This window comes from Mauremys reevesii, linkage group 24, assembly GCF_016161935.1.
Source record: "Mauremys reevesii isolate NIE-2019 linkage group 24, ASM1616193v1, whole genome shotgun sequence".
In the NCBI taxonomy this organism is placed as follows: Eukaryota; Metazoa; Chordata; order Testudines; family Geoemydidae; genus Mauremys; species Mauremys reevesii.
In genome coordinates this window covers 1,231,366-1,247,789 of record NC_052646.1, presented here as the reverse complement: position 1 = coordinate 1,247,789, position 16,424 = coordinate 1,231,366, and the positions used below count along the sequence as shown (strand labels likewise).

General features: G+C 53.4%; 1 protein-coding gene and 1 non-coding gene across 2 annotated transcripts in view; both read left to right on the top strand.

Annotated features, from left to right (window-relative positions):
- The window catches only part of UBAP2L (ubiquitin associated protein 2 like), a 43,942-nt gene that overhangs the window by 17,933 nt on the left and 9,585 nt on the right, over positions 1-16,424 (top strand). The window contains 14 exon segments of the mRNA XM_039512097.1: positions 682-734; positions 2,264-2,349; positions 3,363-3,534; positions 4,676-4,877; positions 6,357-6,634; positions 7,178-7,350; positions 9,246-9,423; positions 10,873-10,927; positions 11,478-11,652; positions 12,162-12,234; positions 13,569-13,764; positions 14,000-14,088; positions 15,142-15,195; positions 15,878-15,959. Coding sequence (XP_039368031.1) covers positions 682-734; positions 2,264-2,349; positions 3,363-3,534; positions 4,676-4,877; positions 6,357-6,634; positions 7,178-7,350; positions 9,246-9,423; positions 10,873-10,927; positions 11,478-11,652; positions 12,162-12,234; positions 13,569-13,764; positions 14,000-14,088; positions 15,142-15,195; positions 15,878-15,959 — 1,866 coding nt within the window.
- Positions 7,667-7,804, top strand: LOC120390774. Its single transcript, XR_005591137.1, has one exon. It is a non-coding gene; the product is annotated as a small nucleolar RNA SNORA58 (small nucleolar RNA).

The window sequence follows — 16,424 nt, the reverse complement described above, 5'->3', positions numbered from 1 at the left end:
CATGATGATCTTTTCACTGCAGTATTTTATCTGTTCACCTTTTGCATTTGTCTGAAATTGGGCAAGGAAAATTCATGAATCACAGATTCCTAGTAGATTTCACTTTCAGAGTCTCATGCACTAGGCAAAGTGCGCCAGTGTTGGGTTTCAAACACTGCAGGGAAACGTTCTCATTGAAACAAAAATAAACCCAGGTAAACATTTCAGTTCTTGGGTCTTATAAAAGTCCCTGAAACTTGGGACTGAACTTTGATCTGACGGTGCCCTTTTAAGAAAACCCAAATGTTTGCTAGCCAGTCTTGCTGCATGGTGATGTCCCACAAGAGAGCTGGACTTTGGTGCCACCTCTGGCAGAAGGCACTCTGGAGGTGGTGCTCTCGGTCTCTGCTGGGCTGGGGGCAGCTGCTGCAAGGAGAGGGGGAAGCAGGAGAACTGTTGGTTCTGAGCAAAGGGGCTGGGGAAGAACCCAGGGAGCCCCCTGGCTAAACCCAATACCCCGAGTTCCTGCTTTGGTGTTGGGGTGTGTCTGTGCGCAGCCTTTCTTAGCCTCTCGCCTGTGCCTGGTTGCTGAGTAAGAACCCATCCAGCTGCCTGCTATGCTCCCAAACCACTTTCCTGGCTTTTGCGAGAAATGGGACAACGACACGCAGCAAACTTCCCAAACTCTTGCTTTCCTTGTAGGTGCATGGAGGACAGCGACGGAGGAATGGGGAACAGAGGACTGGAATGAAGATGTAGGTACTCTCAATCCCCTCCCCATGGTAGAAGGGGAACAAAACCTGCTAGCTGAGGACAGTAGGAATAGCCCCAAACCAGGCTCCTTGTTCCAGGAACTGCACTGCACGACTCAGGTGGATTAAATATTGTCGCTACCGAACTCTGTGGAAAGTTAACACTGCGAGTTTGCAGCTTGGAAAGCTCGGCCTCTTGTGGATCTGTAATATCTACTCTGGGGCTGGCGGGAGGGAGTCTGGATGCAGAATGTCAAGTACCTTTGCTTGTCTTTATTGCCAAGGTTGTGCTTTTTATGTCCATTTCCAGGAGCTCTGAGCTCTTCCTTCTGTGTTAATCTGTGGCTTGTCTCATTTTCATCTCGTTGCTTTATCTGTGTTCTCGGCATCCAATTCCACTGCTTCAGAAGAAACTTTGCCTTGGTTTTTAAAGTTCTCCAAACTTTGGCCCTCATCCAGCTGCCATTTAAATCAAGGGAGAGTTTTGCTATCACCTTAAATGGCTGCAGGACTGAGCCCTTTATTGTGCATTTTTTCACTTCCTTTCAGCTGGGCAGCTGGAGTTGACAGCAAAGGAAAAGGCATTCATTCTGCAGGCGCTGTCCGAAGGAAGTGTTAGTGCTGTGTGTAGAAACACAGGCAGTTAGAGCTGTTCCTGCGCTCATCAGGTCTCTGCTTGAAGGCAGTCTGGACACCCTTTCTTGTGTTACATGAAGGCCCTTTGCACGCAACGCAAACGCTCTGGCCTGGGATGGTTTTCTGTGATTTTTGTTTGCCATTACTTGCAGAGGTGCTTGCAACTGTTCTTGGGCTTCTCTCTCAGGGATAAAAGCTGTTTATATACAAATATAGTCCACTCTAAACCATGTGGTTGGTGCCCTAAAACTTCCCATCCATCTATCCTAAGCATTCCTTAGACTTTAGGGGCTGTAGAAAGCAGACTGCCCCTCTGCTGGTTGTAGACCCAGTTCAGCAGAGCACTTTGGCTTGTCCGTTGACTTGAGTGAAATGCAAGCACGTGCTGAGGGGCTTTGCTGACTCAGGGCCTAACTTAGCAGTTCTTCCTCACCGCCCTAGCAGGCCTGGGGGTCCTTGGCCCAGTAGCCAGAAGTCCTCACCTTGGCTGTGGGAATTGAGGCTCAGCTGACTCTCCTCTCACAGATGTTTCCTCCTCCATGTCGGGTGGGTTTGGGGTGCTGCACTTGGCGAGTTTCCAGATGCCCGTTTTCCAACAGATTTTTCACTGACTGAGGGGGCTGCCAGCACTGAGTGGAAATGCTGTCTAAGCCTGGCAGATGAATGACTGAGTCATTGAGGAGGGTGAACCCAGGCAAAACCAAGGGCTGGCTGTTTCTGATCAGCACCAACGCCACACACTGATTCTTGTGGGATGCCATGAGCGAACCTTCCTGCACATGTTCTGCCCAGCCCCAGTTTCTTTGCATTTTTGCTTTAACTTTGAAATCTCTCTTTATTCGGAGCCCTAAAGCATGGTTCTAATATGTGGGTTACCTCCGTCTTCTGTCTTCTAGCTTTCAGAGACCAAGATCTTCACTGCCTCCAATGTGTCTTCAGTGCCTCTGCCTGCAGAGAATGTGACAATCACAGCTGGCCAGAGGTGATGACTTAATAACAATGCTATGGCAATAGCAATATGGTAGTCTGGGGGCAGGGCATTGCTTCATAGAGTTAGAAGGGTCGCCTAGTCTAATGCCCTGCCAAAATGCAGGATTTGTTGTGTCTAAACCATCCAAGACAGATGGCCATCCACTTGGACAAAATTGAGGAGCTCTGAATAAGTTCACATGGGTTTGAGTGGAAGGGCTAAGTGCTTGGAGCCCAGGTTTGGAAGCCTGGAATTCCCAAGTTCTGTTATAATCTCTGGCATGGCCTCAACGGATTCTCCCTTTGTAAAACAGCTTTGAGATTTTCAGAACAGACTAGGGGATTTAGGCACATCTGTTGATTTTTCATGAAAGGCATGTATCTAAACCCCCTACTTCCCAGGAGGATGTGAGGGTTATTCATGTCTGTAGAAAGCTTTGAGTTCCTCCAAAAGGTCCGATCAGAATCATCTCCATAGAGCGTAGATTTATTCTTACATGTCGAGCTCAATGAATTGTCTGCAAGTGTAAACCATTAACATGTCAGTTGTTGGTCCCAGAAAAACAGTTACATCAGTGGCCTGTTGATTTATTAGTCAAGGTTTCACCTGCTTGGATGTGACTCCGTTTTGTGTAATTTAATTTGATTGCCCTGGTTACCGAGCATAAACCTGTCGTGTCTCTGTCCATTATGTTGCTTGCCAGACTTTTCTTAGTAGTTTGGCAGGGTTACATTCGCGCCACTTACTCAGCCTAGCCGATAAGTAGCACAGGTGTGTCCATACGTAATAGTTGCTCTTAGGCCTGGTTTTTCCTTTTGGTTACTTGTAGTAGGTACAGGTGGCTGCTGCTTTCAGTCGGCCCTTTGAGATTGCTAGAGACGGTTGCTGAGGTAGTGTAGTGTGACTCTCTTTGCGGTCACGGCGGCGGGGAAGGGCGTTCTTGGCGGGAGTAGAAAGCTATTAACCCTCAAGGGATGGTACGGCTCCTGTTAACCTTGGTGGTTTCGTCCTTTTCCTTCTCCCAGAATTGACCTTGCGGTGCTGTTAGGAAAGACACCCTCGTCTCTGGAGAATGAGTCATCAAACCTGGATTCAACCCAGGCCCCTTCTCTTGCCCAGCCGCTGGTGTTCAGCAATTCCAAGCAGACGGCTATATCCCAGCCTGCAACTGGTAACGCCTTCCCCCATCACAGCATGGTAAGGAAGCTGCCACTCACCTCTGCCTAGGCACCACACCTGCCGAATTCAGTGGTTCTCAGCCACCTTCTGAGACCCTCTCTTTGCATAATGGGGCAGGGGCAGAGTGGGTGGGAATCCCCGAGCTGCGCTGCGTGACTTAGAGCTTCAGCCTGTGCCCATGGCTCCCAGTCTTGTGGGTTCATAGGAATTAGGTAGCCTCAGTGCGGGAGCAGTGTTCAGTCCTTGCTAACTCCAGGCCACGTGCCTCTTTCTCCCTGCGAAAGGGGAAAAGCAAATCCCGTAGCCTCTGAGCAGCTGTGAGCTGTGTTGTCTGAAAGGGCGACTGAGGGTGGTAACCACAGCAAGGGAGCGTGCCCTGAGTGTGTCTGAGAAGCTGGGCCTGTGACTGTAGCCTTGCTGGGTGTCTCCTGTTCTGTGCCCTTCTGGAGGCTTCACAGAGAGCCGATTTCTCCCTCTCAGGGAGGTGACGTGTTCCAAGGACAGACCCTGGTTTCAAAGCACCAAATGTGCCTGTTCCTTAAGGCAGGCGAGTGCTGCCACTCTGCTCTGTCCTGCGTGTCCCTCCTCCTCTCAGTCCCTGCATCTCAGGCTTAGCTTGTGCAGGGTTGGTTCTTGGCCAACCAGCAGCTGAACACAGGGGTACCCCGCAGCCGCTGAGAGCCCAGCAGTCCTGTATTGAAGAGCGAAGAATGGAATTGTTGAAATGGTCCCAAAGAGGTGCCTGGAGCTGGACAGCTGCTTCTTTGTGTCACCCTGGCAGAAAGATTGGGAGGATAACGATGGGTGGCATTTTCCAAAGCATGTATGTGACTGGGGAGCAGGAGCCCCCTGGACTTTCACTGGCACTTAGGGATTCTTGCAGATCCACCTGTTACCTTTATTGGAGAGCTCAGCTGTGCTGCGTCCATTCCCTAAAACCTGGCATCACGCGCAGCGCAGGGCACAATACGAGCATAAAGCCTCTCGGCACAGACAGCACCCACAATACGTCCACTAGGTGCAAAGCCTGTGTGTGAAACAGGCAGCGCAGTGACACGCAGGGCAGGGGCACTCAGCTTTCGTGCGGCTCAGGCCTGCCCTTGGAAATCTTAGCCCCTGCTTTTAGTGGTGACTGTTCCTTTCCTTGTTAAAACCCCAGGTGAGCATGCTGGGGAAGGGGTTTGGAGATGTCGGAGAGGCCAAAAGCAGCAGCACCACAGGCTCTCAATTCCTGGAGCAGTTCAAGACAGCTCAGGCTCTGGCTCAGCTGGCTGCTCAGCACACCCAGCCTAGCGGGAGCAACACCTCCTCCTCCTGGGACATGGGATCCCCAGCCCAGTCCTCGGCTCTCGTGCAGTATGGTAAGGCAGCGAGGACACGGTTTCCGGGCAGTGAATTGATTGCAGCCAGGGCTGCAGAGCGTGCTGCAGTGGGTGGTGTGGAGGATTCAATTGGGAGTGTGAGCCCTGGAGCCTTTGGGCTCGTTGCCATTCAGAAATAATCTCGGGGCACATGCATGTAATTGCCCTCTGACTGGAGAGTAATTATTGCTCATTAAGACAGTGTCAGGGTCTTTCCTCATCCCTTTTCTGCTCCCAGCAGCTGAAATGAGCCCATTGCACTGGCATCTGTTTCAGCACTGCCAGCCTGCCACGCGGACACTCCACCTGCAGGCATCTGCTGACCAATCCCCTTGCTGTTTACATAGCCTGGCATGTTCTTGAAATGCAGAGACCTGTAGAGAGGAATTTTGAGTGGTGGCCTCAAGTACTGGGAGCCCAGGAGCAAGCCTGCGGAATAGATCTCAGATACACAGGCATGTGTCAGCCGCCGTCTGCTGGAGGGAGCTGGGCTGCTGATCTCATCAGGCCCCTTGGAAAGGAAACTAGCCTCTGCTGGTGGCTCTCATGCCAGAGGCCAGTGGGGAAAGGAAGCAATTTTCCTGGCCCTGGGGAATACCTATGATACAAAAGCAGCTCTCACTGTTCTGCGCTTCGAAGGTCTCTCCGAGTCCTGCATGGTCTAGTGTTGATGCTGTTCTTTCAGCTCCTACACGTTGTTTCTTGCTCTGGGGAAATGGCTCTGGTTCAAATATGAGCTGAGGAAAAACTCAGCCCTGTTCCAGCAGCCGCCGGTGTTGGCATCCTCTGAGCGTTTCAGATAAGGAGCCCCAGAGCAGAGGCAAAGAGAATGGGAGGCGCGTTTAGTAAGCCGTGGTGCTGAGGGGTGCAGGAGATGCAGCCGTGCTGAGGGGAGGAAGGCCTGGGTGTTACTCGCTGGGTACGCAGTAGGTGAAGCAAAAGAATCGGGCGCAATCCAGTGCAGCCAAACTTGCAGAGGAGGGCAGGGAAGCGAAGCCAGGTTTCTGTGGGAGTCGGTGTTCCGTGCTCTCGGGTGAGTTATTTGCAGTTCTGTAATGGAGGAGCTCTGCTGACTAGATCTGCTTCTTTCCTCCCCTAAACTTTGGGCAAGAGCCGCAGGGAGGCCTTGCACGCTGAGCTGAAAGGTGGAGTGCTTGACACGTCAGCACGCTGCCCCTGGAAGAGGGCAGGGGTCTGGTTAGAATGCTGGACAGGGACTCAGGGCTCCTGCGGTTCTTTTCCCAGCAAAGCCCCTGACTCCCTTGGGAGTGGTATTCCCCATGCGCCCACGTAGGAGGGGCCTAATGTCTCCCTGGAGGTTAACTAACTGTGTGAAGAGCTTTGAGATGCTCGATGAAAGGCTCCAGGGAGGGGCAGGGTCTCAATCATTTATTTCATTACTGAAACCTAGAAGTGGCGGGACTAGCGTTAGCTCTCACAAAACAACCTGTATTGATCCAACCTTGTTCTGCGTGGCAGATCTAAAGAACCCAACGGACTCATCAGTTCACAGCCCCTTCACCAAGCGTCAGGCTTTCACGCCAGCCTCAGCGATGATGGAGGTGTTCATGCAGGAGAAGCAGCCTGTGGTGACAGCCTCTACAACGGCACCGCCCCCCGCATCTTCCCCTCTGCCCAGCAAAACCAACCCCATTCCCCAGATGTCCCCAGGGTCATCGGACAACCAGTCCTCCAGTCCCCAGCCAGTGCAGCAGAAGCTCAAGCAGCAGAAGAAGAAAGCCTCCTTGACATCTAAGGTATGGAGTGTGCAGGGAGGTGGCAGCAGGAGCAGTGTTGGAATTGTAGCAGCCTCCCCCCCGTTAATGGGAGTGGAGCTGGATTTGACTCCCCTCGGTTGGATTAGGCTCTTCATAGGCTTCTGTGTTCCAGGCTGAACAGATTCGTGTTCACAGCGTAATCTGGAGTGCCCAGAGCACCTGCAGACCACAGCGGAGAGCGTGTTTGAAATTCCAGCAGGGTGAGGGTGGGTGTCACTGAACTCAAGTTTGGGGTTCTCAGTATCTGGCTGCAGAGTTGTAACCCTGCAGGCATCAGCGTAGGTGAGCCCCTGTGGCCTGATCCCTGTATTCTGGGGCTGCTGGTCAGCTGACATAGCTCTAGCATCGTGGCACTGAAGCGTGAGGCGGGCTGAGGTCAGAGCCCTGCTGTGCACACGTTGAATTTCCTCTGCCCACTTCGGTCTGATTTGTCCCTGCAGGACGCTCGCGCGAAGCCCCCTTTGCCCAGTTCGGTTGTCCTGGCAGTGACTTGCCTTTCAGGGACCCCTCCTTCCTTTGCAGATTCCTGCTCTCGCGGTGGAAATGCCTGGCTCAGCAGATATCTCAGGGCTAAACCTGCAGTTTGGGGCATTACAGTTTGGTTCGGAGCCTGTTCTCTCGGAGTACGAATCAACGCCCACGACGAGCGCCTCTGTGAGCCAGTCTCAAAGCAGCCTCTACGCCAGCACTGCGAGGTAAAGGCCTGGGGCGCGCAGGGAACCACCCCGATGCCCATGGTGGACAGAGGCAGGTGGCACTTGCTCCTTAGCCATTAGGGGCAGCCTTGCTTCCAGCTCTGTCTGAGTCTCAGTGGACCTGCTATAAGGAGCCTCGATGCTCTAACCCATTGCAGGGTCAGGAGGAGAAACAGCTTCATCCTAACCATAGGGGCACCTCGTTTGTACTGCTGAGATTCTGGAGTCTCCTATACCAGCCACAGCACAGTGGGGTGGGAGTTTCCTTGGTGTCACTGCTGGCCCTGCAGCCTGCTCCAGGAGCTCCCTAACTCTAGTGCATACCAGTAGACCCTTTCTGGCTGGTCTCATAGCCATAAAGGGGGGACAGCGTATGCAACAGTAAACAGTTAAGTTGCCAGCAGACTCATTCAGATAAGCCTATAGCTGATTGGCCTGCGGTACTTAAACAGAAAGTAAATTAGGGCAGGTTTCCTGCTGCCGTTAAACCACTCCCTGCGAATAATGAGAGGGAATCCCCAGCACAACTGCGCCTTGTTCCAGGTGAACAGGTTCTGTGTGCTTGCTGCTTCACACTATAAATACAAATTGTGGAGAGAGCTGAGCACGTCTGTCCGTTCAAACCGAGCGTGCCTTGTCAAATTGAAGGGTTCTCGCCCCCAGGCTGGCTGATCCGCCCAGTCCCCAGCATCCCTTATTGCACAACAGTGTTGCCCTGATGTAATGCTGAACAGGAAGCTGTTGGCCCTTTTGTCCCGGCCGGGCGAGTTACTGGAGATATCTGGCATTCAGGCCGGGGAGTGGAGGAAGCAGTCGTGGTTTGTGAGAGTAAATGGGCCTCAGGAGCTCCAATGTAAACAGTGACTTACAGCTGACCTGCCTGCCCCAACCCCTTCCTGTGCAAGGTCTGTGGCACAGTAATTCACAAGGGTTTCAGTGGTGTCTGGGTTCTGTGCACTTACTGCTCAGAGCTGGGGGGAATGGTGGAAGAGCTGGGGAAGACCTGTAACATTAGGCAGTTCCTCCTCCAGCCATTGCCGTGTGTCCCCGTTTATGGGCTTGTCCATGATTTCACATAGATTTATATCCTCTCTCTCCTTATCAAGGATGGGAACCTCAGAGTTTGTCAGAAAGGGGAAAACTTGCCTGGATTTTTCTCCCTTAATTTTATACAGAGCATTCCATCCCCGAACCATTACAGAACCGTTAGCCTAGAGATACTGAGACCTCAGCGGTTCAGGAGCCAAATTAGCCATTAGCATTACCCAAGAGTCACAGTTGTGGGAATTCCAGTTTCATTTACTGGAGTGCTATAAATTCATATTTAAACAGCCTGGCTGGGGAAATGTATATCACTCTCCCAGCAAAGTGACTGCCCAAGTAGTATTATTTTATCAACTACAGCTGGTTAATAATATAGTAAAAGCATCCTGATTGGTTAATAACTTTAGTTAGTAATTAAATTGCACAGGGTTTTTATATCATGTGCTGCAAATAGCTGCAGGAGACCCACCCATCAAAGAGTGGGTGCAAGCCTCACTCTGAGTAGCTCTGCATTAGCCGGTCCTCACAGCCTCCTCCTAAGTACTAGCTCCATTTTATGGGTGAGAAAAGGAAGCCCAGAGAGATGAAGTGACTTGGCCTGGGCCACGCAGCGAGTCAGTAGCAGTCCGAACTTGGGAGTTCCTGGCTTCCATCCAGTGCTCAGTCCACAGCACCACAAGCCTTTTTCAGTGAGAGTCTCTCTGTGGCTGGGCCGTCCCTCTCCTGGCTGCACTTCTCCGCTGGGTTCGATCAGCTACATTGGTTAGCACATTTAAGCAAAGGCTTGAGGCTGCCAACCCAGCAGGGTCATTTTGGAGAGAAAATAAACGCCTTCCTTTCTTTCTGTGTAGTGAATCTTCGTCCAATCAAAGCCAGGAGTCTGGTTACCAGGGCGGCACAATACAGACAGCAACGTATACCTCCCAGAACAGCGCTCAGGGACCACTGTATGAACAGAGATCCACCCAGACCAGGCGATACCCAAACTCCATCTCCTCCTCGCCCCAGAAAGACCTGACCCAGGCCAAGGTAGGGAGCTGGCCTTGACTGCCTTCCGGGGCCAGCGCATCGCCTCTCGGTGCTGCTGTCTTACTGTGGCAGAGTGTGAAGCCCTGTGTGGAGGGGTGGCTGTAATTCTGCAGCACAGGAAAGGTGTAAGAATCAAAAAGCTGATAACTGGGCCCTGCAGATCACGGCAGAGGGAGAGCCAGAAAACTGGGAGAGCCGAGTGCTCAGCTTTGCTGGCTTGCTATGGAAAAGCCCTCTCCTCTGCCTGAGCTAGGGACCAGCTGCTGTGCAGAGGTGGAGCTAATGTCACCACAGGATGTGATGGTTGTCTGCAAACTGGCCTTGTTCAGGACTGAAGGAGGAGAGGTGGGAGTGGGTCACTTTAAATGGAGAGGTGAGTGAGGAAACCCGTGATTCCTTGATTCCACTGTAACTTCCTTGCAAAATCTGCAACACCAGCTAGTGGCAGGGTCTGTCAATATTTGGTGTAAATTGGAGCTTTATCGTTAATTTAGCCCCAAGTAGGCATAGGTGTAATCTGGGCCTTGTAGCTGAAGTGTGGCCCCCTGGGTGCTGGTGTGGAAGGTGCGTTTGCAGTGCCAACAGCACACCCTCCACCCAGGATTGGGGAATGTGTGGGATTTTCTCTTTCCTTCCCGTGATCCCTAGTGTCTCCCCTCTCTCTGGCCAAGGGCTGCACACACTGTCCACTGGAGCTTGCCACGCCACACCTGGGTCAGCTGCTGAGAGGGGTATTGCTCAGCTAACAAGTCTCTCCTTTCTTCTCTGGTGCTGCTGCTTGGAGAGTCTGTCCCTTTCCGGGCTTCCCTGCAGGCTGCTCAGGGTGGCCTGGCGACCTCTCTGGGTGGGGTGGGGGAATTGCCTCGAGGATCCTTTAGTGTCGCCTCTTGTCTTGTGGAATCTGATAAATGTATTGAGAACCCCTCACAGTTGGTCACATGTCACGCCCCTGCCAAATGCACTGGTATCAAGAGTCCCAGCGCTGAGATTTGTTCGCCTGCAGTGAAATTCACTGGTTGCCAAATGAAAACTAACTGACGGTTCTGCTTTTCACACACCACCTGTGGTACTCACTGAAGAAGGGTGGTGCTGAGGTGGAGACTGTAGCATGATTCCAGAAGGGCTTGTACATTCCTATGGATCTCAAAACCATCCAGAGTGGGGATAGTTAATGGAAACATCTGCGTTGGAGGAGATGCAGACCTCCTGATCAGCGCTTGAGCTGGTCTCTAACTACTAGGGATTAGGAGGTTTCTTGCACCTTCCTCTGAAGCATCTGGTACTGCCCTGATTCGAGGGGGGCCTCGTGTCTGATCCGGTCGGACAATTCGTATGGTCACAAGTCTGCTCCTGGAGCTATTGTGTGGGCCTGGAGGGGAGTTAAACAAATGCTGAGGGGTCAGTGAGGACAAGCCACAGCCATACCGAACTCTCCCCTTTCTTTTCCAGAATGGGTTCAGCTCTCTGCAGCCCACACAGTTACAAACCACGCAAGCCGTCGAAGGTGAGTGCCAGCATGACAGGCCAAGGGTTGGGTTTGCTCACACCACACGTGGCCTTGTGCTCCTTTGGGGATTGTGAGCAGCAGCCTCGATCCAGGCTGGCCCGCTCTGTGTTGCTTGTTAGATTTGCTTACCCTAAAATGTTCTGTCTTTTACCACTTGCCTCTGTGACTTGGGGCAGGTCACTTAACTTGTGTGCCTGTGAAGTAGGACAGTCTATTCCCGGTGATGATCCTTGGCCCTTAGCAAGGGCTTTTCATTCATAGATCTCAGTTCTGTGTGAAGCTGGATAAGGACCATTGCTTCCGTTTTACAGTTGAGGGAAACTGAGGCACAGAGGTGCAGTGGCCTGACCATGGTCATGCAGCAGGTCAGCAGCAGAGCCAGAAATAAGCCCCAGGTCTCCCATCTCCTAGTTCTATGCTCTCGCCGCCAGTTCATGCTGCATCCCCTTCCTCCACGGGCCGTTGGGAGGGGGAATGTTTGCAGGTGGAAAGTGCTGGTGGCGTTCCCAGTGCTCAGAAGGCTCCTAACCACAGCTTTCATTCATAGGTGCTCCAGGCCCTGTGGTGAAATCAGATTCCCCCTCTGCCCCCAATATCGCACCTCTGAACGATGCAGTATCGGCATCATCCCTGCTGACAACAGCCAGCCAGCATTCATCAGCTCTGAGTAGCCTGAACCACGCTGAGGAGCTCCCCAGTACAACCACCGCCCAACTCAGCAGGTGAGCTCCGGGCATGCCAGTCGCTGGAGAAGCAGAATGCTAGGCCCTGTTCAGAAATGGTGAGCAGAGGGGACCCCTTGCTGCCCATGTGGGGATGCGGCACCCCTCCTCTGTCCAGAGGGGCCTCCAGGAGCCCCGCACTCAGACACCATGTGATGGAGCTTCAGTCATTCTTGGCAAGAAAAGGTGCCCCTTCCCCTACCTGGCCAAGGCGTCAGGGAAACAGTGGCTCCACCAAGGAAAGTGCTCTCAAGGGATCTTCCCCTGCAATGTCCCGTGCTGCTTGCCTGGGAAGCAAGCTCAGCTTTGCTGCCAGGGGCTGGACTGCACATGCCTTCCAGTCTTGTTGCTCCATCCATGTCTATCGTCCATCCCAAACACAGTCCGGTCCTGGCACCTGACGTCTCCTGTGGAGGAAGATAAGGGAGCTGTGTGGTAGCATTGGAGGGGGGAGTGGAGCCCTGCTGTCTACCTCTGCGGTTGGCTTGACAGCTTTTTCTCTCCTGCAGCACGTTACCCACCCAGCAGAACAGCCTCTCCTCGTCTACGTCCTCTGGGCGCACATCAACGTCAACTCTTCTGGTGAGTCCAGATGTTGCGGTGCAGATCTGCTAAGGCACTGAGCGCCTGTTACTCCGGCCCCACTCGCTGGAAATATGGGTGCACCATCCCCTGTGAAAGCCAGGCCCCGGTGCAGCAGCAGGTGATGGGTATACCGTAGATCCGGTGGCAGAACTGCCCACAACCAAGTAATGAGGGCAGCCAGTCAGTCTGAGATGGAGCGGGGCTCAGCCAGGCTGGCCACGGAGGGGGCTGGGTGGCGATCTAAAGGTTATTGGGGGTGGGGTGGGATTTGTTTCAATATATTGCACGCCTGTCCGTGGTGCCAGGTAAGAAGAGACCGTGCCTGTTTGTCACATACCAATAGCTTCTTACTAGCTTGCTGTAGCCATTAAGGGAGGAGCGTATGCCACAGAAACCCGGAGTTGCAACCAGATGCAGTCAGACTAGACTGTGGCTGGTTGAACTGCAGCGCTCCGACATCCCGACTGCTGGCAGTGCTGAAATACTGAGCCCAGAGTGGCTGGCGCTCACAGTGGCATGCGTGCAGACACCGCTCTCCTGGGATTGCTCTGGAGCTGCCTTCAGCGTGTTTAAATACCAGGCGGAGGCTCCAGACTCTTTGCTTTTGGGAGCAGGGCAGGGTTTGGTTTTATTGAAAGCGTCAGGGAGCTGGGTGTTCCTGCACAGTGTTTTTCAGGGTGGCTGTTGGGCAGCCAGTTCCCCAGATTGTGACTGCAGCAGTTTGAGGTTAGAGGATCTCACCTGAGTCTGAACAGGGAACCTGCCAAAGGGACGGCTCTTTGTCCTACTTGCAGAGTAGGTGATGGGGTGTGAAGAGCCAACAGAGTCTTGCGTCAGTGGATTTTCTCACCCATCTTCCCCTTGTCATTGTTCCTCAGCTGCCTGTTTCGGGGTGCTGGAGGGGTAGGGGAGCCCTTAAAACCTGGGACTGTAAGATTTGCCCTGGTGACTGAGGGGAGGTTTCAGGGCGGGTTTCCTAGTGTAGGTAAACTCCTCCGCCTGTCACTTTGGGAGATGCTCAGTTGCTGCACCAGGTTTCCTTGGCTGCATTTCGTTCTGCCTGCAGCCATGTGGTACTGTTTGCTAGCCGGAGACATGTAACCAAACGCAGGCCTGTGCTTTGGGAGAGCCCAGTGCAGAGCTGCATGCCCAGTGCACCAGCAAAGCCATCTCGCTGCTGCAGTTCTGGATTTCCAGGTCCAGACAGCTGTGTGCACCGTCCCCCCTGCATACTGCTCCTGTGTGTGTGTGGGGGGGGGGGGGGTCGCCCCGCTTGGCTACATGGACACTGCCTGGGCCTCTAACTCTTTCTCTCCCCACCCCTCCTTTAGCACACTAGTGTGGAGAGTGAAGCAAGCCTCCATTCTTCTGCTAGCACCTTCTCCACCTCCTCCAGCACAGTCTCGGCTGCCCCACCTGTGGTCAGCGTCTCCTCCAGTCTGAGCAGCGTCAGCAGCCTGGGCCTGAGCCTCAGCAGCAACTCCACAGTGACAGCCTCCACGCGCAGCTCTGTGGCCACGTCATCAGGTGCTGGGGGAGGGGGGCTGCTGGGCAGGGGGGAGGGGGAGACGCTGATCTGGTACTGGGGAGGGCTGCTGGGCGGGGAGGGCAAGAAGCTGATCTGGTACTGGGGAGGGCTGCCTGTGGGGAGGCGAGAAGCTGATCTGGTACTGCGGGCGAAGCTGATCTGGTACTGGGGGGGGGGGGGAAGCTGATCTGATCAGTGTTTGTTTCACTGTGTAACTGTGTTTTCCTCCTTCAGGAAAAGCCCCTCCCAACCTCCCTCCTGGAGTTCCACCATTGTTGCCTAATCCGTACATCATGGCTCCAGGGCTCTTACATGCCTATCCGGTGAGTGGGCTCTGGGGAGCCGGCTGCAGAGGTGCAGCATGCCAGTAGATCCTTCCTAGCTCTCTCTGTAGCTAGCAAGGAGGGACAGTGCATGCCAGAAGAATCAGAGTTGGTACCAGATGCAGTCAAGCAGACACCACCTGGTTGAACTTGCAACATAAAACTCTTACAAAAGCTCATCAGTAGGGCTCAGCTGGGTGGGAGGCCCCTTGCTGGGCTGCGGGAGGGAGCAATGGTCTGTGTGCAGGGGTAAGTGTCACTTGGTGGAGATGACTGCGGGGGTGTTCTCGGTGGAGGACTCTGTCAGAGCTGCTAACCTCCAGCACGCAGGGCGTGTGCAGACACTCCCCACCCCCGGTTTCCAGCCTGTTCACCCAGCAGCACCGATTGATCCAAGGTCCCTGGGAGCGGAGGTTTGGAGCAGTGCCAGCTCCTTGGTGGGTTAACGTGCAAACAGCTGGAACGGGAAGTGGGCAGCAGTGGGGCACTAGGACTTACCACAGAGCTTTCTCCGTACGGTAGAGAAGCGGGATCCCTGGAGCACTGATTGCAGTGCCTGTACTGGAGAATTGTCCCAAGAGCTGGGGACCAGGGTGACGGACTGAACCAAAGATCTTAGCTGGAGTGTTCAGCTTTTCCATACCAGCCACTCCTGTCGGGTGGCTGTGAGGTGCCCTCTCGGCCAAGAGCCTACAATCCTAGCTGTGTGGTAGAAGCGCGCGCACGGGTGTGTGAGAAAAACTAGAGAAGTTGCAGATTTGCCTATAGAACTTCTGCAAACTACTTACAAGCAGGGATTGTCCCACTGATATTTGATGAGCCCTAGAATCCCATGTGGCACCACATCGCACATCAGCGAACTAGAGATCTTTGACCAGGTCCCGTAGCAGTTTCTCTCTTTCCAGTCGCTCTGTCTCTTGTTGTCATGGGGGGGGCTGGTCTTCATCCTTGGTCAGATGATTATATGGACGTGGTTATTCAGATCTGCCTTGGCTACTTGGTAACGAGCTGTAAGATTTGTGTACCTAACGCAATCTCCTGCTCCTTTCTTAGCCGCAAGTGTATGGTTATGACGACTTGCAGATGCTTCAGACGAGATTCCCATTGGTGAGTACGTAAAATAAGATCTGTAAGGCGCTTCTCTAATCCTAGCAGCTGGCCTGCATCTCTGGACTTAACCAGTGAATCCAGACAGGCATGCCAGGTTGTAAGGTATTTGTGAGAGACTAGCAAAATGGGATTCTGTCTGTATACAGCTGTGGTGCTTTCTGTAGAGGTCACTCTACTCAATTTGATCAGTTCAGCTCCTCCACATGTTCTTCGGGCACTTGGGAACCAGTAGCATTAATTATATGGCCAGCAGTGATGACTGAGACGGTAGGTTTCTGAAGCCGAGTCCGAACAAGCAGAGCTCTGCTCACTGTGAGCGGCGGATGGTGCTGACTGTCTCCAGAGACAGGGTACTGCTTGCCCCAGGGATGTGGCACATGTCTGCAGAAGGGAAGTTGTTCTTGTTCCCGAGGCTGTGATGCTGCAGGTACAGTCCTGGACCTTTAAAGAGCATGGATACCAGTAGACCCTTTCTAGCTCTTCTAATGGCCAGACGGGGATGGTAAATGCAAGAGAAAATCCGGAGTTGCTACCAGATACGATCAGCCTACCATGTGACTGATTTGAACTGCATTACTCCAACACACTGGGCTGTTGCAGCCTGGAAATCCTCTTTCTCCCAGAGGCCCACCTTTGTAACAGCATGTAGCTCATTGCGCTTTCTCCATGTCTCTTTCAGGATTATTACAGCATCCCATTCCCTACCCCCACCACCCCGCTGACTGGAAGAGACGGCAGCCTGAGCAGCAATCCGTATTCTGGTAGGAGAGAGGCCCTCGGCCCTCGTGTTCGGGGTGGCTTGGCTGTAGTGTGAGCCCTGGGCAGAGTTTTCTTCCGAAAGCAAAATCTCCATGTGCATGAGGTTTTAACACTGCACCTGGAAGTAGCCAAGCAGGGCAGCTCTTAGATCCCAATGCTCCACGTGGCAGGCTCTGCTGGAGCCTCTCCGACTGCAGCACTCCAGCTCAGCCTGGTGTGTTTCTCCCAATGAGTGTGTGGCATTTCCTGTGCTTTGCTCACCCTGCACTTAACCTGCCGTGCTAGGGAAGGGCTTTGACACCAGCCATTTGTTTCTGAGCCGACTCGAACTCCTGCTGTTCATTGTAGCTTCCTGTGCACTGCCCTGCTGGGACTAGCACTGTGCGGTTCTATCCTCGGGAGTGTGGGGTGGCTGGCGGAGCAGGCACGACCCATGGCTTGCGGTGGTTAGCCAGCAGAGTGGCTTT